Source organism: Anabrus simplex, chromosome 1 (assembly GCF_040414725.1).
Source record: "Anabrus simplex isolate iqAnaSimp1 chromosome 1, ASM4041472v1, whole genome shotgun sequence".
Lineage (NCBI taxonomy): Eukaryota > Metazoa > Arthropoda > Insecta > Orthoptera > Tettigoniidae > Anabrus > Anabrus simplex.
In genome coordinates this window covers 1,240,545,204-1,240,570,426 of record NC_090265.1, presented here as the reverse complement: position 1 = coordinate 1,240,570,426, position 25,223 = coordinate 1,240,545,204, and the positions used below count along the sequence as shown (strand labels likewise).

Here is a 25,223-nt window from a genome sequence, read left to right as displayed (position 1 = left end):
GCTCTTAATATTCATACACCTAGACTTCCTTTCTCCAAAGGTTTCCTTGATTTTCCTGTATTCAGCATCTACCTTTCACCAGGACCATACAACCTTCGACATCCTTGCACTTCTCCTTCAGCCATTCTTCCTTAGCTATCTTGCACTTTCTATCCACTTGATTCTTTAATCGCCTGTATTCTTTTCTGCCCTCTTCATTTCTAGCATTCTTGTATTTTCGTCGTTCATCAATGAGGTCTAGTATCTCCTGAGTTATCCACTGATTCATGATCTTTTCTTCCTTCCTTACATCTCTTCAGCAGCCCTATTGACTTCATTTTTCATGACTATCCACTCTTCCTCTATTGTTTCCTTCAGCCTTTTCATTTAGTCCTTGTGCCACATGTTCCTTAAAGCAATCCCTCACACTCTTTTCTTTCAACTTGTTTAGATCCCATCCTTTTGTTGCATTTTTTCCTTTCTTCAATTTCTTCAAGTTCAGATGGCATTTCATGACCAACAAGTTGTGGTCAGAGTCCACGTCTGCTCCTGGGAAAGTTTTGCAATCGAATACCTGATTTCTGAATCTCTGCCTAATCATAATGAAGTCTGTTTGATACCTTCCAGTGTCTCCAGGTCTCGTCCACGTATACAACCGTCGTTTGTGGTGTTTGAACCAAGTATTGGCAAGGACTAAATTATGATCAGTGCAGAATTCAACCAGCCGAGTTCCTCTTTCTTTCCTTAGTCCCAATCCGAATTCTCCTACTGTATTACCTCCTCCTCCTTGGCTTACCACTGCATTCCAGTCTCCCATCACAATTAGATTCTCGTCACCTTCTACATATAATATTAAATCTTCTATCCCTTCATATATTCTTTCGATTTCCTCATCATCCGCTGAACTAGTAGGCATATAGATCTGCACTATTGTGGTGGGCATTGGTTTGGTGTCAGTCTTGACGACAATAATTCTTTCACTATGCTGGTCGTAGTAACTTACCTGCTGCCTTATTTTCTTATTCATTAATAAACGAACTCTTGCATTTTCTCAGTTTGATTTCGTGGTGATAATTCGGTAGTCACCTGACCAAAAATCCTGTTCTTCCTGCCAGCGTACTTCACTTATACCAACTACATCTAACTTTAGCTTATCCATCTCCCTTTTCAGGTTCTCTAACCTACCACAACGATTCAAACTTCTAACATTCCGCACTCCGACTCGCAGAATGTCAGTACCCATCTTCCTGATGATCGCCCCCTCTCATGTAGTCCCCCACCTGGAGATCTGAAAGGGGGACTAGTTTACCTCCGGAATATTTTACTCGGGAGGATGCCATCATCAGTACATCATTCATACGGAGAGAGCTGCATGTCCTCGGGAGTTAGTTATGGCTGTGGTTTCCACGTTGCTTTCAGCCGTGTGGCAGTATCAACACAGATAAGCCATGTTGAGTGTTATTACAAGGCCACATCAGTCCATCAACTAGACTGCCGTCCTTGAAACTTCCGAAAGGCTGCTACCCCTCTTTCGATGAACCATTCGTTAGTCTGGTGTCTCAACAGATATCCATCCGATATGGTTGCACCTGCGGCTTGGCTATCTGCATCATTGGGACGCAAGCTTCCCCACGACGGCAAGGTCACATGGTTCATAGAGGAGGGATATTTAGTCATATGACTAAAACACGAACACAGTTCAAGTCATCTATTGGTGATGAAAACTTGGAGAGGTTGTTGACAGTAAAATCAGGGCTACAAGGCAAATGCTTGCATCTAACCTTTAACAGAGGTTTTCTCAGACAGGCAAAATCTGCCACTGCTGCTTCTTTTAATCAACGGAAATTTTCTACTGATGGAGAAGTTTCTGCAAATCAGTAAAATGAAAAGAAGGATGGAAGGCAGGCAGGCGTACCATACCATACATGTTCTTATAAATTTTCCCTTCTTGTATAAGGGTATTTAGGTGTCTCTGAATGTGAGTACAGATGAGAGTAAAATATTCGTGGATTTTATTCCACTCAGTTTCACTGGAAATATGTGATAATTTAAATGTGGACTTGACAATACGGTGCCTTGAGCTTACTAGGATAATGTATGTATTGCACAAGACATGTAAAATAAGCAGTTTTGACCAATTGAATCTCCTGATTTCTCCTGATTTTTGGATTTGTAAAGTTAGCAGGTATGGTAGTGTCTGTAGTAGAGATCGGGCCAGCTAAGAAGACATCTGGTGAGAGGAAGTGTGCGAGTGAGAAAGCAGAGCCGTAGGAGCGAGAACGCTGACTTACCCTTCTCACTCAGTGTTGTGGCGAAGTACAGTTGGCCCGAAATATTTGTTATAACTGACATGTAACACTCCGGAGATTTTCAGTTAGTGGAATTCACTTCCGGCTGTAAATTACAGACCTACCTAGCCGAAATGAATGCATGTAGAAGTGTTGCAGATGACAGATTGAAGGAGTTGGAACATAATTTAACCTCTTACTACAGTAGCTGTGTATCAATTTGCGTAGTCCTTATTTTTAAATTATAATTTGATGTAAAATTAACGTTACGATGCTGTAAATGTACGGTGTAGAATATGGTTTGCTATAATACCAGGCTTTATAACCTGAGCAACGTCATGTAAAATAACTCAATAATAATAATAATAATAATAATAATAATAATAATTGTTACGGAGTTATCCGTGGTAATTAGAGGTGAAAGAAGGTGCGGGCGGGAATAGGTTTCAACTTATGAAATTAAAGTTAATTCAAAACTTTAGCAAAGGTTATATTTTCTTTTCAAAATCAACAAATAACGACAACAGAGTAACAGGTGCCAAGTAGCAGAAAACAATTTAAGAAATTACAATTGTTACAAACTTTGGGCTTCGAGCCCCAAGATTAATTTCTGAGCTCTCAGCTCACCACCACAATAGCTAAAGGGCAGAAAACCCCTAAGCACAAGGAGCACTTGCTCCTAATTACAATGTTAAGATGAAAAGAACAGACCCGCTCTCAATTTTACAAGCCTGTCAAAGGCTACAACAGCCTTTATTCCTAACTACCCTTAAGGCACACATACAGTGAAACAGGGGTATCTTGTACCCAACCTACAGGGCCTTCACGTGAAGAAAACAAACACTGGGTTAATTAAATGGCCTAAAAAACAAATTGACTGGAGGCGTAGCTTGCACTCCTACATGAAACTTCTTAAAACCTAGGTGGCACTCAGCCAGTTATACAGGGGCTAATCCCATACTAGGGAGGTGACTAGTTGGCAAATAAGTTTAAGACTTTAAGAAGGAAGAGAAAAACGGTTACGAAAACATAGTCACCTCAATTCAAAATGAAGGGGACTTCGAGAGGGTTAAGCACTCTCTATCCCAAATTGCGGCTAATTTACATGAATACAGTAAGGTTTACATTAAAAAGGATTCGAACCTTCCCCCGCGGGTTAAAACTGCTGAGATAGCAAGACTTAAAGATGTTAACAGGCCATTACCTTGTAGATGAACCGCTGCTTGGAGAAAGAGGTGCTTCCCGCCCCCTGCTATGTATGTTCACACACTGCGAAAGATGTTACTGAAGTGGCCCCGAGACCAAAAAATCAGCAGTTTTTATACCCTCGTGGAAAATTCGAGACCTTTCAAGAATGAAAAAGACACACCCCTTCCACTTTATTGGTAGACAAGGAATTACACATGGAAACCTGAAAAAAAAAAAAACCTATGAATGGAGGAAAATTAATTACAGAAATTACCGATTGGTTAAATTCAAAACTGGCGGAAAGAGAAGGGTTATACTACCAACCCAAAAAATGACTGAAAGAAATTTAACAAAGAAAAAACTTATGAATACCAAATTTCTTTATTAAAAAAAAAAACCAGTTCCTTCACTTCGCACTAGGGTGCACAATTATAGTTCTTAAGTAGTACCATCTAGAAGAGAATGTCCACACTTCTTACTACAGAGCAAACAATTACAAATCGAGACAGACATAGTTCAGAACACTTCAAAATTTACAGTAGAGACATCTTCTGAGAAACTTTTGATTTAATACAGATTGTTAGAGTTCAGGCTTCCTCCTGTAGAGGGATTTAAATTGGCGCAATATTTGAATTCGCGGCGTGGAGGTGTACCGCCCGGTACATTAATAATAAGCTACAAGAAAATTGAAAAACTTTCGGATACTATGCGAAGGAGGAGAAATTTTTACGGTCATCTTCTCCTCAGAATGAACTATAATATGATTAACCGAACAAATCTTGACTTCTTCCGTAACTCAAAACAAAACCGAACTGGTTTACAGAAACTGAAACAGAAATGGTAGAATTAAAAATTACAGAAAATTCGCTATTCGGTCGAACAGCTAAAGTAATAACTAAAGAAGATAACATAAAGTTCCAAAACAAATCTACATTAAACCCAAATATATTATCTTGGAAGACGAGAAGAAACTAAGATCAGAAAGAAAGAATGAAGAAATACTGGGATCTAAGAAAAGAGCAGCACACCGAGAAAGAATTGATTCAACATACCCCAAAGAGGGTGAAGCGAAATAATAATAATAATAATAATAATAATAATAATAATAATAATAATAATGTTCGCCTCTGTGGTGGAGTGGTTAGCGTGATTAGCTGTCACCCCCGGAGGCTCGGGTTCGATTCCTGGCTCTGCCGCGAAATTTGAAAAGTGGTACGAGGGCTGGTACGGGGTCTACTCAGCCTCGGGAGGTCAACTGAGCAGAGGTGGGTTCGATTCCCACCTCAGCCATCCTGGATTTGGTTTTCCGTGGTTTCCCACTTCTCCAGGCAAATGCCAGGATGGTACCTAACTTAAGGCTACGGCTACTTCCTTCACTCTTCCTTGTCTATCCCCTCCAATCTTCCCATTACCCACCAAGGCCCCTGTTCAGCATAGCAGGTGAGGCCCCCTGGGTGAGGTACTGGTCATTCTCCCCAGTTGTGTCGTCTGTCCCAATGTCTCGCGCTCCAGGAAACTGCCCTTGAGGTGGTAGAGGTGGGATCCCTCGCTGAGTCAGAGGGGAAAAAGCGACCCTGGATGGTAAGCATATTAAGAAATAATAATAATAATAATAATAATAATAATAATAATAATAATAATAATAATAATAATCACTTTTGCTTTTAAGGCGAGAAAGCAGTGTTAGACTATGATCTTTTGTCCCTAGCTCCTTAATGCCAATATTTTGTTGCTTTCTTGTAAAATAAGAAATGTGACTTAATGATATGACATATATAATTATATAATTGTTCTCAGGCACAGAAACAAAATATAATTCATAAAAGGAAACACCATAAAGGGTCTACATATGCTGAGTAACAACGTATGTGTACGAAAATAACTTACATGACACTAGAAGTAATAAGTAATAAAATAATGACACTATAATTATTCACAAAATGAGCACATTCTTGTTTTATGTCCACTACATCTCTCCAATTCCACCGAAGCCTCCGTCATCACTTCTGTCGTCCTCACCGGATGACGTGTCGTCGGCTCCCAGCTGGATCGCAGAGGACTCCATAATGTCTTCAAAATTTTCCCCATTCCTTTTGTTCCAGTCTTCGGCAGATATTGACGCGAATTTCTGTCTAGTGAGTTTCTCTACGTCGTCAATAGTGAAGGTGTCGACGTAAGATGCTACCCAGTTCTTCACTTTTGCCCACATTATTTCAATAGTTTAATTCAGGGTGATATGGGGGCAGTTGAATTACAGTGTGTCCGTACTGTTCCACGAGTTCATCTAGGACGTAAGTGTTATGTGCCGGCTTGTGCAATTTGATCAACTCAAAAAGCTTGTGTTTATACATAGTCTCACGGTCTGGAATGTTCCTATTTAGTAGCCAGGAGATCATCGTCACTTTATGTGTGTTGGAGGTTGGAGCACGATCTAGTTCCTTGTTGTGATATGATGCGTAGTAAATTAAGAGAACATTGCGAGGTGGAAGTTATATTTCATATCTTTCATTCTCTTAAAAAAAAGTCTCTATTCATGTCATCGTGGTAGTCGCCACTGTTATTGCCAGACTTCCAGATTAGCAGACAGTTCTCGATGAAACCCATTTCACCGCCAGCATGTACAACTATCCTCCGCCCGATACTGGGCATTTTTTTTTTTTATAAACAAACCTTTTGTATATCATGTTTTTCCATTAGGATGCGCCTGTTAGTGTTAGTATTTTTTATGATATCCTAATGATCGAAGAATTCACTCGACACTAGTTATGGATCATTTGAACTTGTCTTTACCTAACTTTGCACAAATTTTTGAAAGTGTAGGTAAACATTTTTCATCTAAATAAAAATTGCTAACAATACGACGTACGGCACCTGCGTCAAAGTCGTCCAATCCAGTAATATTCTTTGTGCGCATTCTGTTCTTGTATGGTGTTTCCAACGGACTATCCATAGTTTTTCCTAATTCTTTCGTTTTTCGCTCTTAATCCGTACCAAATAACTTTCTGACACTCCAACAGCTGCTGCTACTCTTTCCTGCACTTTTTTTGCAATCTATCACAAACTTTTCTTCCGTAGCCTCCCTTCAAGATTGCTGCACGAGTGTGACTCTTTAGCACCTTACGATGCAGGCTACTTTTACCGCCTTCCATACTGTCACAGATAGGCCTAACGTACACCACCACTAACCACAATTACTACTCGACGGGAAATTAGAAAGGAGAGCGCGGCAGCAGAGTGTAAACTTATGCACTGAGCTGTCCTTGTAGCAGGAGCTCTGTTAGGAGGGGATACGCTACGCGAGATAGATAAAGTGCGCATGCGTTCCCAGATGTCTTCCTAGCTACCCCGATCTCCATTTTTCATATCTTTGGTAGTTTTTGAAATAATTAAATTGTTTTACCTGAAGATTCTCTCTCCAACCTTCTTGCCCTGGAACCGCGTTATTATTATTACTCTATAACTGAAACTATGATTCTTTTGTTTTTTTGGTGCCAAATGATTGCGCAGTGTGTTGTTGAGTGTGAGTTGAGTTGTGACAAAGTTTTTGATAAACTTTTAAAATCAATTATTGAGAGTTGTGGCCCAATTTATTTCTGATATAAAATTCCGGACTATGCCGAGAATTGAACCCGGGACCCCTGTGACCAAAGGCCGGCACCCTAACCATTTAGCCATGGGGCCGGACATCATAGACAGTTATTAGATGTAACAGCCTTGCCAGATGACCTTTGCTGGAGCAATACTACGCATGTTAGGTCGCTAGTAGTGAAGAGTAGTACTAGTACTAAGTATTCATAGTAAGGTTAGACTGTAAGTTAATTGAATAAGTGTTGTAAAATTCATTTTGAATAAAGGAGCTTTACTCTGCTTTTCTCTACTATAGGACCTTAAGTAATGTTGTATTTGGCATACGGATATTAAGTGTACCTCATGGTAACTTTACCACAGAAGGAGGTTCTCAGTTTCTTATTTTAAAAAAATAAAACAGTTTGGGGCTACATCAAGCACATCTACACTGGAATCGCTTATGGTCCAGAAGACAAAAATATCACCGCATGAGAAAGGTTGCTTGAATAGAACCTACACTAAAAAGGAGCTGCTGGCTAGGAAATAAGCTAAAGTTTTTAATCCCACTACTAGCAGGTAATGTGATCATTTATAGGGTAATATGATATACTGTAGAACATTGCTATCTGGTCCAGCAAGGGAATCATTATTGAGAGGAGAGCAGATGAGCTTGCTTTGCCGTTTGCTCAAAGTTTGTGTATGGGAATTGGGGGGGGGGGGTGTTATGATAATTCACTTTAAAGGTTGGCACATCTGAGAAAATTATTACAAATTTATGAACAAGTACAATTAAGTTACAGATCTGGTAATGTCTAGTTCAGTAACCTGGTTGTCATAGTTCGGCTTGAATTAATAATTTTTGTGATGTCCCTACTGTTCCTGCTAATGCACCAGAAATGAAATATGTTCCATTGTCCTTTTGATTGAGAAGTAGTCATTTGGGGTAGATAAGATGGCTAAGAGTATTAGGCGTTAAACTGTATTTTACTCAGAATTTTCTCTTCTACCAGGCTTTTAGTCAATTATGATATTACACTGCAGTTCTGAGGGTGTAGGATAACTGCTGAGGCTTACACATTTGTTTTTATAGCTTTTAAGGCTATTAGTGCTATTAACTTCAAAGCATGCATTAAACTGCCAAACTGAAAGCACCCCTATAGTTTTATACACCACTTACGTGAGCACCACGAGATAATTTTAATTATTGAAATAGTTGAGTAGGGTTAATTCAGTGTAGGAAACTAAAAAAGCTAGGGAAGTTATGTTGCTGGTGATAGAGTAGGGTTACAAGGGTTATAACTACTATGGTGCCAACAAGGAATTGATAGTTTTCTCAGTCTAGATGATCATTCGTTTAGGGAAGAAACCAAGAAGAGCTGACTGACTGCCTAAAGATAACAGAAGTAGGTATAGGGATTTTTTGAGGGGGCATTTGATTGTTGGTGATTGTTAAGAAATTCTGATTGATTCGTTAGCTTGATAGACCTAAGAAGGTATATATGGTAATGAATAGGTCTGTGAGCTTGCATCCGGGAGATAGTAGGTTCGAATCCCACTATCGGCAGCCCTGAAAATGGTTTTCCGGGGTTTCCCATTTTCACACCAGGCAAATGCTGGGGCTGTACCTTAAGGCCACGGCCGCTTCCTTCCAACTCCTAGGCCTTTCCTATCCGATCGTCGCCATAAGACCTATCTGTGTCGGTGCGACGTAAAGCCCCTATCAAAAAAAAAAAGGTATATTTTCTCCTACTACTATTGATAAAGCTATTTATCTGATTGATTAATTGATTAATAACAGAATTTGGTTTAAACCTTGCAGTTACCCGACTAGGACTGAGGAAATAATAATTCTAATGACAATATTTATTTTGAGGTGCAATTTTTTGTCAGGTTATTAGAATAAAACAGTTTTTTCATATTATTGTCATCTATCGTCCCAGGAACTCAAAAATGAATGGGAGTAGCTCCCATTTTAAATAAGGGTATGGAATATTTTTTTCTGCATTGGAAGGCATGTTTGAGAATGTAAATGAGGTTAATTGAAAACTGTAGTATTGCTGAGGCCAATGCATGAAGTAGGAAATATTTTAGGAAGGCTCTTGTTCATATAGTGTTTTTCTCGTTAGCCATCTCAGGGATAAAGGATAATAAATTCATTTCCAATCCTATTCAAACTCCCAGCCATGCAGTAGGTGTAACGTCAATTACCATTAGTGGAAAATAAAATGCTTGAATGATTGATAATTAAAAAGGGACAATCTGATATGTGAGCTGTGGGCACTTGAGCTTATACCAGTATTTAACTGGCTTTGTTGAATAATATAGGTTTTTTATATCTAGGTGTATGAAGCATGAAGGTTTCCGATAACTCTGTAGTTTCAAGTGTATTAGATATAAATATAGTGAATCTGCGACGGTAATCCTTTTAAATTGGGCACTTTGTCCATTAAAATCTTGTAAGTGCTAGTGGTGCAAGGATTCTTTTCATTTTATTTTATAGTTAAACTATAGCGAATAGACGCCAAAAGCGTGATCACTCCCCTAGTTCATTGGTTCCTCCACTAGGCCGCTCTTCCAGCAGTAGTGAATATGAGCTTACGAGTCTGTTTACAAATGAAAGACAATTATAGCAAGCAAAATATGTATTTGCTTACCATTCCTGAAGTCGGTTGTTAGATAGTGTAGATAGCATCCGGGTATACTTTGTGTTCTTAGAAGATTTCAGTTACTTTCTCATATGTCTTATTACAAAATAAAATCGACACTTCATATAATTCAACACAAATAGCTGCCTGTGTGGATCAGTTTTAGTGTGTTAGCTTCCGGATCCCTAGATAGCAGATTCAAACCTGGAAGAGGTAGTCGGATTTTTGAAGGGCATCTAAAAGTCCATTCAGCATACTGTGTCATACGACGTTGGCATGTAAAAGATCACTGGTGACACATTTGGTGTTCACCCGACAAAATTCATTCTATCTTAGCCTTAGACGCCAAAGAGAGTTTCGGTTTACTCGGCCTGCCATCTGGTACCAGCCCTCGATTTATTAGGAACTACAGCAATAAATACAGCATTGACAGCACCTGATTGTACCTTGTATACTGACAATGTTAAATTTGTCTCATATAGATATATTTATCCCAAGAACTATGCATGGTAAGACAGTAAAATTTTAGTGGCTGATAGAGCATGATTGTCTCTTCCAAACACCATTTTCGTAGCTAGATAATTTAAGAATTTGGTTTTTGAAGCCATTTCATAAGTTACTAAAAATATCCACATTTTTCAATTTAATTAAATGACAATGATCTTCATTTCCGTGTTGACGTTGAATAAATTGTTGTAATGTGTTGAATGCTGGAACATCCCTCAAACTCTACAATTACCTATATTTCGGAAACTAACCATCTTAGGACAATGAGAATTTTACATAATACAAAGGATAAGCATAAAATCATTTATGCATTTTTTTTTAAGATCTATTAAGTTGAAAAATATGCATTTTTAAAAATAATTTACAAAATGTTTTTCTAAACACCACTTTATGCAAACTTTCTAGCTACAAAAATGGCATTTGGAAGATACAATCATGCTCTATGAGCCGCTAAAACTTGACTTTCTTAACATGTGTAATTCTTGATATAAATGTACCTAAATGAGACCAAATTTAACATTGTCAGTATACAAGGTACAATCTCCCCTTAATGTGTTTATCCCAAAGATATTCTTTCCTTGTACACTACCAGGGGGGGGGGGGGGGGGAAAGGCAGCACCCTCAAGGACGAGGTCATTTTACTCACAAACAATTTGACAGGTAGTTCATCATTGCAGGAGTATGCGATTACAAATACAGACCAACTGCAACACACGTTCGCAGTAAAGGCCGTGCAAACAGTCGCATCAATACAAAGGATACAAACCCTCCCAGCTCCTCTAGCAGCAATGCAGACGTGTATTCGCACATACAAACTATCCTAAGGGTGCTGAATGGCCTGCTGCGATAGATTGTCCCAAGCATCTTGCACCTTTTGATGCAATTCGGCAATGGTTCTTGCTAGCTCGGGAGAACGCGTAAGTTCCCGCTTCATTATGTCCTAAATGTGTTCAATTGGCGAGTTTTACAGTGATCTTGCTGGGCAGGTCAGTTATTGTACAGCACATAGAGCGCGGTGTGTTGCAGCAGCTGCATGTGGACAGGCATTGTCCGGCTGAAAAAGCACATCACCTTCCTGTCGACGGAATGGCAATAGCATGGGGACAACCTGTGCAATGTAGCGGGCACTGGTTACGTTACCCTGCAGAAACACCAACTGTGGCTGTGAGTTATAACTAACCGGGCGAGTTGGCCGTGCGGTTAGGGGCGTGCGGCTGTGAGCTTGCATCCGGGAGATAGTGGGTTCGAATCCCACTGTCGGCAGCCCTGAAGATGTTTTTCCGTGGTTTCCCATTTTCACACCAGGCAAATGCTGGGGCTGTACCTTAATTAAGGCCACGGCCACTTCCTTCCAACTCCTAGACTTTTCCTATATCATCGTCACCATAAAACCTATTTGTGTTGGTGCGACGTAAAGCCACTGGCAAAAAAAAAGTTATAACTAATGGCACCCTATACCGTGAATAATGCGGTGTTATGTCGGTGTCATGGTCATATGCACTCGGGAACAGGCCGCTCTCCAGGTCTGTACAGTACACGTTTACGTCCATCACTTGCATACAGACATAACCTACTCTCGTCACTGAAGACAACAGAGCGCCATTCCCCTCTTCAGTAGACACAGTCACGGCACCAGAGTAGCAATGCTTAGCGGTGTCATGGTGTCAGAGGTTGCCTGGCCAGAAGCACATGCGATTGTAATTCTGATGCAAGCAGACTGTTCACAGGGGTCCTTGGTGACACAGCAGGTGCAACATGTGACTGGAATTTATTCCTGGATGCTGTTCGGTCAGCCACTGGCGCCCGCAGAATGCGTCTATTTTGACGTCTGTCTGTACTACGCTTACGTCTGGAGTGTGGTCTACGGGTGTAGGAATATTCTATAGACCCCTGCTAAAGGCAGCGACACACCGATACGTTGTGCCCAACATGTGCAGCAATCCATCCATGCAGCTTACCCCTGGCCCACAATATAACCCAATTCATAAAGTTGCAGCTGTTCAACAGGAGCACATACTCATCGGTGTCGGATGGTTGTACCCCAGAATGAATTTTGCAAGCACACTTCACCTCTAACCTCAGCACAATTATGCCTCCTGATCACCATCTGATTGCCATTGTCCATGACAAATGAATCACCAACACAAGACCCCCTCAGTATGCACATGTTACACCCTAGTACCACTGAACACAGTCCTTACGGATGTTTTTTTTTTTTTTTTTCCTTCCAAGCAGTGTGTGAACACGTAGGTACTTGCTGATTGCCATGAGTACTATCACCCCATCAACCCGGTAATTAAAACTAAGAGGACTTTCTTACTGACTCACACAACCTTACTTTTCATCACATTTACCTTTCTGCTATGGTCTGCTGTCCATCTCACATTATCCAAGCTCTTTATATTTCAGTTGCTCACAGTCCTGTAACTTATTTACTACCCCCATACAATATAACATCATCTGCAAAAAGCCTTAACCACTATTCCAGTTGTTATACACATAGGATAATATAAATGTTCCTTAATATTGCCTTCCCCCCTCCACAATCATTACAGAAGAATTCTGCCATGTGGCACCCCCTTCTTAGTTATTACAGGATCACATACTTTCTAAGTTTCTTAAAGTTGTCACCCTTTGAACTGCTCTTGTAGTCCTTCAGCCCTCATTTTTGTCGGTAGTCTCCTGTGATCTTGCCGATCAAAAGCTGCCAGGACGAGTGGCTGAGACGGTTGAGGTGCTGGCCTACTACACCAACTTGGGGGTTCGATCCTGTGGGCACCATTTTACCATCTGAAAATATCTGACCATGAAATATTAATGTAGCAGCTGAGATAAGGCACGGAAGGCACTAATTTGAGTAGTAACTTCATGTATTCTTCAGGATAATTGTGTATTCAGGAACCAGATGTCTTAGTATTTGCTTTGTTTCCGATACCTAATTTGTGTGAAAATAGCGTAAGCAATAGTACAATATGTACCAATTTTTACATCTCTGCTTTTAGCCACTGTTAGCACAGTACTTTTGCCTTATGCAACTAACTTCGATGCCCGCTTGCATAGTGGTGTATTTTTTTTTCCCCCCCGGTTGGGTGAAAGACACTTATGAACGAAGCGTGCATTAAAGACTTAACATCACCATCTTGCCGGGTCATCAGACTCCACGACTGTCACCACAATCTGCAAAATTATGAATGACGTTTGCTTTGTGAGCTCACGTTGAAGATGGTCCTGTACCAACAGATGAGCTGGAAGGATATTTCAAAATAGTGGATTGGAAGAACATACAGTATTCTATTGGAGGGCAAAAGGACAAAGCAATCTAAAACATTGTTAAATTGCATAGAAAGTACCATGTATGCAAGCAATCAAGTTCAGCTTCTGAGATAAATTTCAGTTCAGTGGGCTAAATTCTCAACACATGGTGGTCTTTTCTACACCCAGACAATGTTGATTCTCTTCTTTTTATTCATAATATAATTTCACAGCCATTAAACATTGACCTATTGGACATCAACTAGTAAAAGCAGTGCTTTAGTTTGTATTTTATTTTGAGTTAAGCGTTCGTGATGCCCCTTGAATATGTTATATATGAATATGTAATTCAGCATTTTCAGTTACCATGTTATCAATTGCTGATGAATATTAGAGATTCTAATAAAGTTTCTGTTTGTGTATTTTATTGATTATTATTATTATTATTATTATTATTATTATTATTATTATTATTATTATTATTATTAATTATAGAAGAATTCTTTGGTCTGTTATTCATAAAAAACACCAGATTGATGGCCAGTGGAGACTTTTAGGCAAATTCAGTACTTTACAAGGAATGTGAATCGATCATTGACACAACGTGAAAACGGAGGATTGCATTCTTTGGACATACTTACTGTTTACAAAATACTAGACTCCTGAAGCAGCTATTTGATTTCTTTTGGAATAGTAAAGAAAAACACATGTTTTAAGAAATACAAATGGATTTAGATGAATTGAAAATCACTAAAGATCAGTTTGAAAATAGAGAAGAGGAACAGATTCTAAATAACAGTTACACAAGACTATCACTAAAAATATCGCAGCGTAAGCAATATATCTGCAGATCATCCGAAATGAAGTTTTGGGGAAAGGAAAAAGTTTTTAAGTGTTAAAAGCTGAACTTATTCTTTGAAGACTTTGTTGTATAAGGTTTGATTTTGGTGTTGCAACGTGGGCATAAACAGTGTAACTAATTATTATTATTATTATTATTATTATTATTATTATTATTATTATTTACAAGCGAATGGACCAGTAAGGATCATGCTACATTTCTTTCTCTTCGCCACAAACCTACTTAGCTGACATAGCAGGGGGAGGTAGTACTCCCATGTGGCGCATCCCTGGTGGCAGATAGGGGGGTCCTAAGCGGCTTGCCGGCAGACTTGAGCAAAGTAAAATAGTTCTCGCGCACCAAACACAAAACCCCCTGTGGGGGGGGGGGGGGCGCAGACGAATACACCCACGGTTTCCCCTGCCTGTCGTAAGAGGCGACTAAAAGGGGCGACCAAGGGATGATTAAATTAGAACCATAAGACTACTTGCAAATAGTACCATCACGCGGGTTACTTTTATTTGTGCTTTGTATCACTGTTAGGGATATTATAGGTTTGTGATGTGTATGTGATGAGTACCACTATATGACCGACATCATGTTTCTGCTTTGCCTATGATTAGTATCCACTGTGAGAGGAACACCACGGGATAGTATGCGTCCCTGTGGTTAGTACATTCATGTGATGAACACCATAGGTTTGCCTTACCTGTAAATGGCACCACAATGTGAGAAACACCATAGATCTGCGTTACATATTCGCATTACATTACCCGTGAGTAGTACCTTAATGTGTGGAATACTGAGAGTCCAAATTACTTTAGATTAGTATCGTAACATGTCCAATACCACGGTTCTACTTTAGTAGCTATGAGTACCATTATGATAGGCTGATAACTTTTTATTTTGACCCCTTTAGACTTAAGCATCATCAATTCCGTATTGTGCTTTAGAATGACCTAGATGTTAGGCCCCTTTAAACAACAAGCATCCTCATCTTTCTCTTTATATGGAGTTTTCTCTGTGTCCAGTACTCCTTCGTGCTTTCGCAGGCTTGCTTTCGTTGTTCATTATCCAGGCTCTTCCGATCTTCTTAGTTCTTCCTGCGACTTGATCCCCTTCCAAATTCTTCACTGTGTTCCTAAACATATTCCTTTCTAATAGCTGGGCTTCCGAGATGCTTAACCTTTCCATATCCTTCTTGGTTTCCTTAATCCATGCTGAAGTGGCCCTTTTTCTCCAGAAGTAATCAAATATCTATTTGGTAAGTCATTGCGTTCATTCTGTACAAATGTCTTCATGTTCTCTGAGAATCTTTCCACTTTCTTGTAAACTTCTTTGTTGCTCTGAAGTTACCACTCGCTTTCAGTTTTGACAGCTCCCTTAATTTTTTTTTTTTTTTTTTAGAGGATTCTTCCTTCCCAGGGCCTCTAGCTTCTCCAGCTTATAGTTCATGGACAGGCATTCACTGGCATACTGACATTCTGTTTTGACCATGATGTTGTAATAATGTTTTAATTTTGGAATTCTAATATAAGCACTTGTTATTGTAGATGTTTTTTGTCAAGTCGTATGCTCTCTCTCCGTTTTTGAGATCCGATCTTCCGCTACAGTTTTTGTAGTGCATTCTGCTGTATGGTCTCACCAAGGCATTTGAACCTCTTTACCGTTTCTATCTGCCCTATCTTTGTTTCCAGGATTTTCGGTCCTAATGTGATATTCCTCATGAATTTGGTCTTTTCTGCTGAGATCCTCAGTCCTGTTTGGCTGGCGATTCTTTCAAAGACGTTAATCTTGATGGTTGCAACCACTGGACCTTCTGACAGTATAGTAGAGTCATCACCGAAAGCAAAACGGTTGACTTTAATCCCTCCTGATTTTCTCCCTAGACAGATCGGGATTATCCCTTGGTGTTCGAGTTCAGAGTTCCACTATCTTTTCTAGGACGCAGTTGAATAGGTGCGTATGTTACTGTTATTACTATTACAGTAAAACCTGCCTTAACGGATACCTCTCACCGGAGGACACCCCTCATTGGCAATTTTCTAGGTCCGTAATTAAATACCCTGTTGTACACGAGTAATTTACCCCTCTTATACAGGCACTCTTCATTACGGGCGCGAACGCACCGTAGCCGCGAGAAACTCCAATTAAACCTCTCCTAACGGACACTTTCTTTAAAAAAAAATACTGTCTTTATGTCCTGTACAATATGTATTCGCTTACTTTTTGCACAGGCGGTAGTTCCAAGAATCGCAAACACCGTAACTTTTGGTCCAGGTTGTACACTTGCTTGGAAGGCAACACTAAGCTACGCTATCACTTCCGGAAGTTGTGTGATCTGACATGCTCGACAGCACTGGAATTCGTACCTTCACTGTCAGGTACTCAGGTTACTTTTCATTGTCTCGTGGGCTTTTGATGGGTTCAGTTTTGCGTTAGTAAATTGGTGTGAACATTGCTCCGAGGAAGATTTTAACTCTTAAAGGAAAAGGTAGGCATAAGAGACTATCATAAACATGAGAAGTGTTGTGTGCGTAAACTATCCGAAGTGTTCAAGATTGGAAAGACACAGGCAGCTGAAATTGTGGAAAAGCAAGAGGAACTAGTGAAGGAATGGCATTTAAATGGTGACGAACAGTGCATTAAACTGTTTCAAAGTGGTAGTGGAGCTCTCGTTGACAAGGCAACGCTTAGAGCAGTTCGCGAAAAGAAGTAAGAATGTCCCTTTGTCAGGACTAACGATACAAGCAATAGTGTTAGAATTCGCGGCAGAATTAGGTATTGGAGATTTCAAAGCCTCGAATGGCTGGCTAGAAAGATTCAGAAAGCGACATGGTATTAACTTAAGAGTGATTTGCGGAGAATCATCTGGTGTTAATATGGAGATTGTTGAAAACTGGCATGAAAAAATACCTTCAATCATGGACGGGTATGCTCCGGACAATATTTTGAATGCCGATGTAACTGGATAACAATGAAATGCACTTTTTTACTTTTCCGTAATTTCTGTCTGTGTGTATACACGCATCACAAGAAAACTGCTGAAAAGAATATAAAGTCAGTGGTTGAGCCATTACAATTATTTTATAAATCATTTTATTCACGCTGAGTGAAATGGCTTAAAATTTAATTCTCAAATATTTATATTATTAGTGATCCTGTCGAAAAATACTACATAACTGAAGTTATATAGAATTTAGGGGCAACTTACAGACTTTAGTCTTCAGTGAACATCAAGTACTTGAAAAATTGAAAGCTAACTTAGATCAGATTACCGGAGATGCCTATTACGATTCAATCGTAATAATTACGAATTACCCATCATAATTACGCCTTTACAAATCACATACCACAAATTACGATTTTTTGTTGATTTTTAAATCTAAGTGTATGAAGTGTTCAAAAGGATACATAAGGCGGCGTGAATTCTCAGAATATTATCTTCGGATTTCTCAGAAATAATTTATCCCCTTTTCCTGTCCCTCATTTAAGAATATTTTGAGTTTTCACGCGCCGAACGCAGTGTGTGCTTCCAGTACCGGAAATTTTTTTTGCTAGTGGCTTTACATCGCGCCGACGCAGATAGGTGTTATGGCGACGATGGGGTAGGAAGCGGCCGTGGCCTTAATTAAGGTACAGCCCCAGCATTTGCCTGGTGTGAAAATGGGAAACCACGGAAAAACATTTTCAGGGCTGCCGATAGTGGGATTCGAACCTACTATCTCCCGGATGCAATCTCACAGCTGCGCGCCTCTACACGCACGGCCAACTCACCCGGTGTACTGGAAATTTAGGCACCTGTGAAGTGGCATATCTTGCGGAGTTGTTGTCCTTGTTCGTCACATGATCAGACTTCCATGCAAGTATGAGAGTTCTTTTGTCTTTGTTTTGGCGGTAAAGTGGTGACAAACTCTGTTTAATTGTGAATACTGTGTGCGTGACTGTTGAAGAAGTAGTATTTATTGCGATTTTGGTTGCCAAATTTACATATAGCATAGCATAGGATATATGCTAATCGTGTGTTACGAAATGCGAAAGGTTTGAGATAATGAAGGGATTTCTTGTGCAGGAAAATACGTGCGATTACGTTACGCTAGTAATAAATATAGTTGAAAATTTAGGGAGGTATACTCGGAAGAATGGTCCAGTTTAATGCGCTCCTCAAAATCTCATTCACACGTTTTTTGTAGTGTGTGGAGCCGCGATGTTTCGGATGCGCATGATGAAGATAAACAAGACTGAATTTCGTGCTAATATGAACTCCGAACTGTTAAGTGCTCTGTTAGTGCAGAGGTTGCACATAATATGAAAAGAAAAAGCATGCTACCAGTGTACGTTTACCAAACAGTAACATATCATTTAAAGCTTGTAGTAAGTTAGTAAGATCACGAAAAAAAAAATTACAACCGGCCTCCCCGTGTCCTAACGGCTGCATTACGAATTACCTTTTTTGATAGTTGGCATCTCTGGATTACCAGGACTCCTCCAACCGCATCAAAAATTGACTGTAATAAATCAGTTTATTGGCCCTACACTGATATACCCCTTCCAGGCTGTTTCGGTTGAGAAAATTCCCAAATCAAGTCTGTTAAAAGCCAACAACATGATCAGAAGCGCACTTAAAGAAATTCTACAACTTCCGAGTGACACACTGACAAGTATGATCTAAAAATCAAATAATAATATTAGATTAAAAATTCCACCTGTTCAATACTAATGCGCGCTACTTGGGAAGCGTACCTTCAACAGCTGAACATCAATCTTAAGCTAGAAGCTGTGAATGATTCGCACGTAAATGCTGTTCGAAATTTCACAGCAATAAAAACTCGCTGCCTATTTGAACTTCAACTCAGTGAAGAGACATCAACGAAATCTTTGGACAACTGCGAATTTGAAGCTTGGTGTGCATATCCACAAAAAGGAAGAGGTGTTGAGTTATTTGCTCAAGTTCCTGCTGCTAATTCTTGGGTTACCAGAAGGGATGGTTTAACTTGTTCGGAATGGAGGGAGATGTTGAAGATGACCGCGATGGTTGTAACAGTACGTACTCTGCCGGGACGTTCTACCAGCACAGGCCACTGCAGACACTGCAGTGAGTATGAAACCTTACCACATGTGCTGGGGAGTTGCCCTCAAGGAGAACTGCTTAGGATCAAATACCATAACATCATCAGAAACCTGATTGCTCTTCGTCTCAAAAATCTAGAAGTGTACGAAGAAGTCCACTGCATCGCCGGAGGAGGCAGCACTCGCAGGTTTGATATTATAGCGATTGACAGGCGGAGGAACGAAGCAGAAATTGATCCTACGGTACGCTTTGAATCTTCAGCCTCTCAGCTGACTGACGTAGACAATGAAAAAAGGATATCTATAATCCAACCATCCCTTTCTTTCTTGAGTCGTATAACCTTAAAAAAAATTACGGTGACTGGACTTTTCTTTGGCGCGAGGGGAACAATTCCAAATCTTTCACAAGGCGACAAAAATATCAACTAGCGAGAAGTCAAAATGAGATAGTCGTCTCACTCATCAAATACTCCGTTTCGATTCTTCGTCACCATTTTTGTGGAGTTCATGCCATTTAACGTGGTTAATTGTAACCTATCATTTTTTAAACATTAATCTTTTTTATCTTCGCTCAAAATTGTTATTGTGTATTATTCCGTGTCTTATGGCAAATCTAGGGTGTCCTGGATCAGACTAAATAAATACATTTTTACTGTACCGGCTATGATAAAACGGATATTCATGAATATGTATTTTTTGCCGCTGAGCCACAAGAAAATGGGTTAAAAGATTTTAATGAAAATCGGTGTATGGAGCCGGGAGATAAGAAACGACAGTCTAAGCCAGGGCCTTTCGGGGTGCATGCACCAGTGCATTGTGCTGTGCACTGTTCAAAAGACTACTTCGCCTGGTTGACCAGAGTGCAGACCCCCACTCCTCAATTTGGAGCAATAGCGCTGTCTCTCTTTCTCCCACGTCTGTCTCCCTCTTCCTCACTTGCTCCGTAGCGCTCCAAATCCGAGCTGAGTTGAGCCGAGCTTAGCGGAGTAACCCAGAGGTGAAGCGTTGGTCCGAACCGAGTGGGACTGATGCACTGCGCACAGGAACTCTGCGCCTCAGTTGCACGCGTGAGATTTTGAGCATTTGAGAGGCCCTGGTCTAAGCTATAAATCTGGATGAAATTGTGATTTAGGGGAAAGTGCCTAAAATTTCATTTTTAAATACCTATGTTATTGGTCCTATCAAAAATTACTACATAACAAAAATTATAGAGAGCACAATTTCCGATCCTTTATATTTTATTCAGTTTTACCGTACCAACTATGATGTGAGTGGTATTTGAGTCGGCAGAAACTATATGAAGGCCTACAATATCGAAAGCACATAAATTGATCAACGGTAACATTACATCGACCATTGTTTGTTGTGATGTTCTTTGTCTCTTATACTGCCACTCAACTCCGATAGGTGGGATTACTGCTGCATACAGAGTATGGCAGCCTGACTGAATATTGACGGGAAATAGCTGGGGAGTTAGAAAACTTTCTTCTTTAGCATGCCGTTCCTCTGATTCATACATTTTCTGATACTACTAGTACGTAACACACTGGTTCATCATAGTATTACAGCTGTTCGATGCGTACTCTTGACGCGCTTTTTTGAATGAGCAGTGTGTACACTTAGGTAGAGGCTCACTTGTAGTAGTAGTAGTAGTAGTAGTAGTAGTAGTACCTGGTCTAGAATAAAAATGTATCCCTGTTCCAAATTATACCACCACAATTTATTAAGTAACTTAAAACTGAACTCTCAAATGAGCTGTTTCTTCAGAAAAGATTCTTCCTCTTCACCTTTATTAAATTCTACATTGGTTTCATTCCAAATTAGCAGTGGCTTGGAGGAAAAATTTGCATCCAATTCAGATACATTTTTCTGCCGCCAGTGAAGTAAATTGAGATTTTCCGACTCGTACTTCTAGGAAACAAGTTAGTAACCCATTCCAGTCTGGGCCTTAATATCCCTAACAAACGTTGTGGACTGGGCATTTTAAAGGATATTTAAAACATATCTCTGTACCTGTAGGAGATATTAGCACGATTCTTTTTTTCTTTGTACTTGTTTGACCATCTAGTTTTGAAAAACACTGTATTATGCCAGCTATCACTTAAGATTTTAAAATTGTTTATATATAGGGATGTAGGCCGAGAAAGTTCGCGCCAGATAGCGCTCGTGTACTACTGGGTAAGCGCAAGGCGATCGTCTTATGTTTCTCCCTGTCAGCTGCAAGTAATGTATAGAATGTGGCCGAGTTGTCTGAGCTAAAGCCGATTGTATCTTCTCTAATTTTACTCCAGGACTATATGAATTAATTGTATAGGTATATCCCCTAGTATATTACGGACAATTTTCAGCTGTTTAAGCCTTAAACAGCTGCAATATGAGCTACGGACCAGAAACGCTAAAACTAGCGAGAGGAAGGAAGAGTTAGTACAGAGGTAATTAGAAAATTCTAACACGCTTTATTATCCAAATAATGAATAGGAGTCAGCATGCCTTTGAGTACTGCGCATTGATAAATATATGTACATCCACAGGACTTAAATCATAAATCTATATTTAAACACGCACTTGCTCCCCTTGCTTGTAAACTTCGATTCATGTATTTTTTTTAAAGGTTGATGGCTTACATGAAACTGTAGATACAGCCTTTATCCACCACCACAAGCATGTGAATATTCTTGAGTTTCCCAGTGCCGGTTCCTTTGAATATTTGACCATCAGCCATAAGGTGAAGATCACTATCACAAATTTCCATCTGATGAATTATTTCGTGTTTAGAAAATCGGAAATAGATGGAGCACCTGTTTCAAACTACAAATCATTGTGTTATGCTGGATACAGACTTTTCAGTGAAAAGTTTTTGTTTATAAAAGGTTAATTTCAGTCGGGCGAAATTCTAAAATGCAGTGCTGTGAAATCAGAGTACACAAAATATAAGACCTATAATGTGAAGCTTATTTTAGGAGTACCTGGTGACATTATAGGAAGGAATGTGAATGTTTTGCTGGAGCAGGCCCCAAGGCATGTTATAAGCACATTGCTGCTGTAAGCTACGCATTAGAGCACTTCACCAAGACTGGTATTATTCAGTGTTCAAAAACATGCAGCCAAAATTTATAAACTTTTCAGCATCCTCCTACCTAACGGCTGAGGCCAGTTAGCCCTATGAAACTGGAATGTTTGGAACAAGTTTTGCTATTATAATCTCAGTTGCACCAGTTATAACTCTAGTCGAGAGGTATTTCTGTCTGAAAGCAAGGGGGCTGTTTTCAAGGGCATTTTCTCTATCAGGCCAAATGTTCAATTCTTTAAATTGGCAGTACATGAAAATGACCCAAACATTAAATATTCTCCCAACAGTAGTTCTATGGATTCCAAAGTTAAGGCCTAGTTCTTTGTCAGATTTGTTGGTCCTTAGCTTCATAACTGTCAAGAAGAGAAACAGTCTGGGTTCACAGTCTGCAGACAATGTTGGTCGTCTACAAATCCTGTATAAAACAATATGGCATCAGGATTACGCATTGTTTGCTCAACAACCAAATTACCTGCAGTATTTTTTGAGTGCTGATGTCTTTGAAAATAAGAGCCACAAAAATGTAACATTCACTTCTTCCTGTATATTCACGATTTCTTCCCGTACTTCAAAGGAGGTGATTTCTGCATATTCCGATATTGTAAACTTATCGTGGTAATCCAGCAATTTTCTGGTGTAAGGCCTCTTCCTTGTTTTTGTTCTGTTCGTGCTCCACAGAAAAAGCGATGGGACAGCATCCGGTTTTAATCTTGATCTCTCACCTTTAAATACAAACGCATAAATTCGGTGGTTTGTAGGTAGAAAATAGGAATTATTTCCCTTCGTAAATCGCACTTATCCAACAAAGTTTTCGTGAAGTCACGGAGTTGAAAATAATGGGAACACACTTTAATATTTTCGGTCAGATTCTTCTCACCGAAATTTTTCCTTCTAATAGCATGTAACCATTTCTTCCTCATTTCTTCATTTTGTGGAAACTGGTGAAACGAAAATGAGCTTTCCCGATTTTTTTCAACGAGGAACACTGCAATAGCTCGGCATAGTCACGAAAATAACAATTTAAGCAACTTAAATTCATGGATATTTATCGGCATGAGTACACAGAAGACAAATGAAGAGCGCATTGCGCTTACCCAGTACAACAGTAGTGCGCTCTATTGGTGCTAGTTCTATACATCCCTATTATGCCATGTTTTGTGAATGGAAAAATGGTCCGACGGATAACTAAGAAAGTACAGTTTTCTGAAATACTGTTATATTTACCCTATTTTGGTAATATAAAATGTGCATTGCAATTACAAAACAACGAGTCCAGTATAAAAATAATAATTTTTCAATAATAATAATAATGAAAATGGAAGCTCTTGTGAAATTTTAATTGATAAATGTTGTCAAAAGTTACTCAAATGTAAAAATATTGTTCCATTTACCACAAAAGACTTCTGAGAAAGAGAAAATACAGGACTAATATGTAGAGAATCTTACATATTCACGCAGATTTGAAATGCGTGGGAACATTCGCTAGGCCGTAAGACAAACTCCAATGATAATGAAATGTAAGATTGTTTCGAATTCATATGTCAATAATATGTTCATTTGCGCACAAAGTTATAATATATCATAAAATATCGAAGATATCACTTTCGTCAAGCACATGTTTGCCGTGAGAAGCCATGTCTTAGAGCTCACTGAATGACATCATCTGCTGCTGCATGTTGATTGAAAATATAAATTCTCTGACTTAGACATATAATACTGCCATCTGCCTAAATACTCTTGTAACTAATACATGAAGAAACCCGGTATAACCACCAGAATGCGTGCATAGCTCGTTCTCGATTTTTAGTCAGTTGTTAAACCTTACTACGGGCTGTGCCCGCAGCGCGGCCTGAACGTAATTTCGGCCGCTAATAGGCGGCGCAGTACTGTTTGCTAAATGTGCTATTTTTCATTTGATAGAGCATTTCATATGAAAGCATTGCTTTTAATCATGCCATTCCTACTGATGTCATTGTAATGACGTATCTTCATTTCCGTTGGGAAAACCACTAAGACAGTCTGAGCATGTAAAAAGTCGGGTGGAGAGTGAGTGCCTGCCATTATAATGAAAACTCGCCAACATGAGTGTGACTGATGGTAGGCAAGCAGGCCTACCATTACAGTGAAAATTCCCTAACCCAGTCTTTATATGAGAAAAGAAGTTTGGTGACTTTTCCGTCACATTTCTAGGGTAACGTTAAGAGCTATGCAATTTAATACACAGTTGCTCACATTGTGTACATTGAATATGGCAAACAGAACCTAGAATTCTGTATAAAATGTGGAATCTCATAGTGAAGCACGGGTACATCAGCTAGTGTAAGATATGTGTATTTAATTATCAGCAGGAAATGTGATGGTTGTATTGCTTTTTGTACTGGCTGTACTAAAATTTGAGGTGTAAATGCTGTGTAACTCTACTTATGACTGTATTTGCTTTGTTATTTTTTTTAACATTTCTGATATGAGGTTTTTCTCTTTTGTTCAAGTCTGGAGCAAAGATAAATATATCAGATGGATCTTGCCCGGAGAGGATTGTCACAGTCACGGGCCCCACCAATGCTATTTTTAAGGCGTTCACTCTCATCTGCAAGAAATTTGAAGAGGTAAGGCAAATAACTCTAATTAACATGACTAATTTTAAGCATTTTTGCAAAACAATGTGCAGTCTATAGTTTTTTCTGGGTTGTCTTATTGAACACTCTGTTTATTAGTTCTGCTTGTAATTGCCTGGCCAATAACCACTCAGAATATTATATTTGGCATGTGTCCCCCTATAGGTTAATTGTTGGAAGCTGTGATACACAAAGATTGAA

General features: G+C 39.4%; 1 protein-coding gene across 5 annotated transcripts in view; it reads left to right on the top strand.

Annotated features, from left to right (window-relative positions):
• The window catches only part of mub (poly(rC)-binding protein mub), a 339,328-nt gene that overhangs the window by 203,859 nt on the left and 110,246 nt on the right, over nt 1-25,223 (top strand). For all 5 annotated transcript variants that reach the window (XM_067137631.2, XM_067137630.2, XM_067137627.2 and 2 more), the window contains one exon: nt 24,897-25,013. In XM_067137631.2, the coding sequence (XP_066993732.1) occupies nt 24,897-25,013 (117 nt within the window). The remainder of the gene's footprint in view (nt 1-24,896; nt 25,014-25,223) is intronic.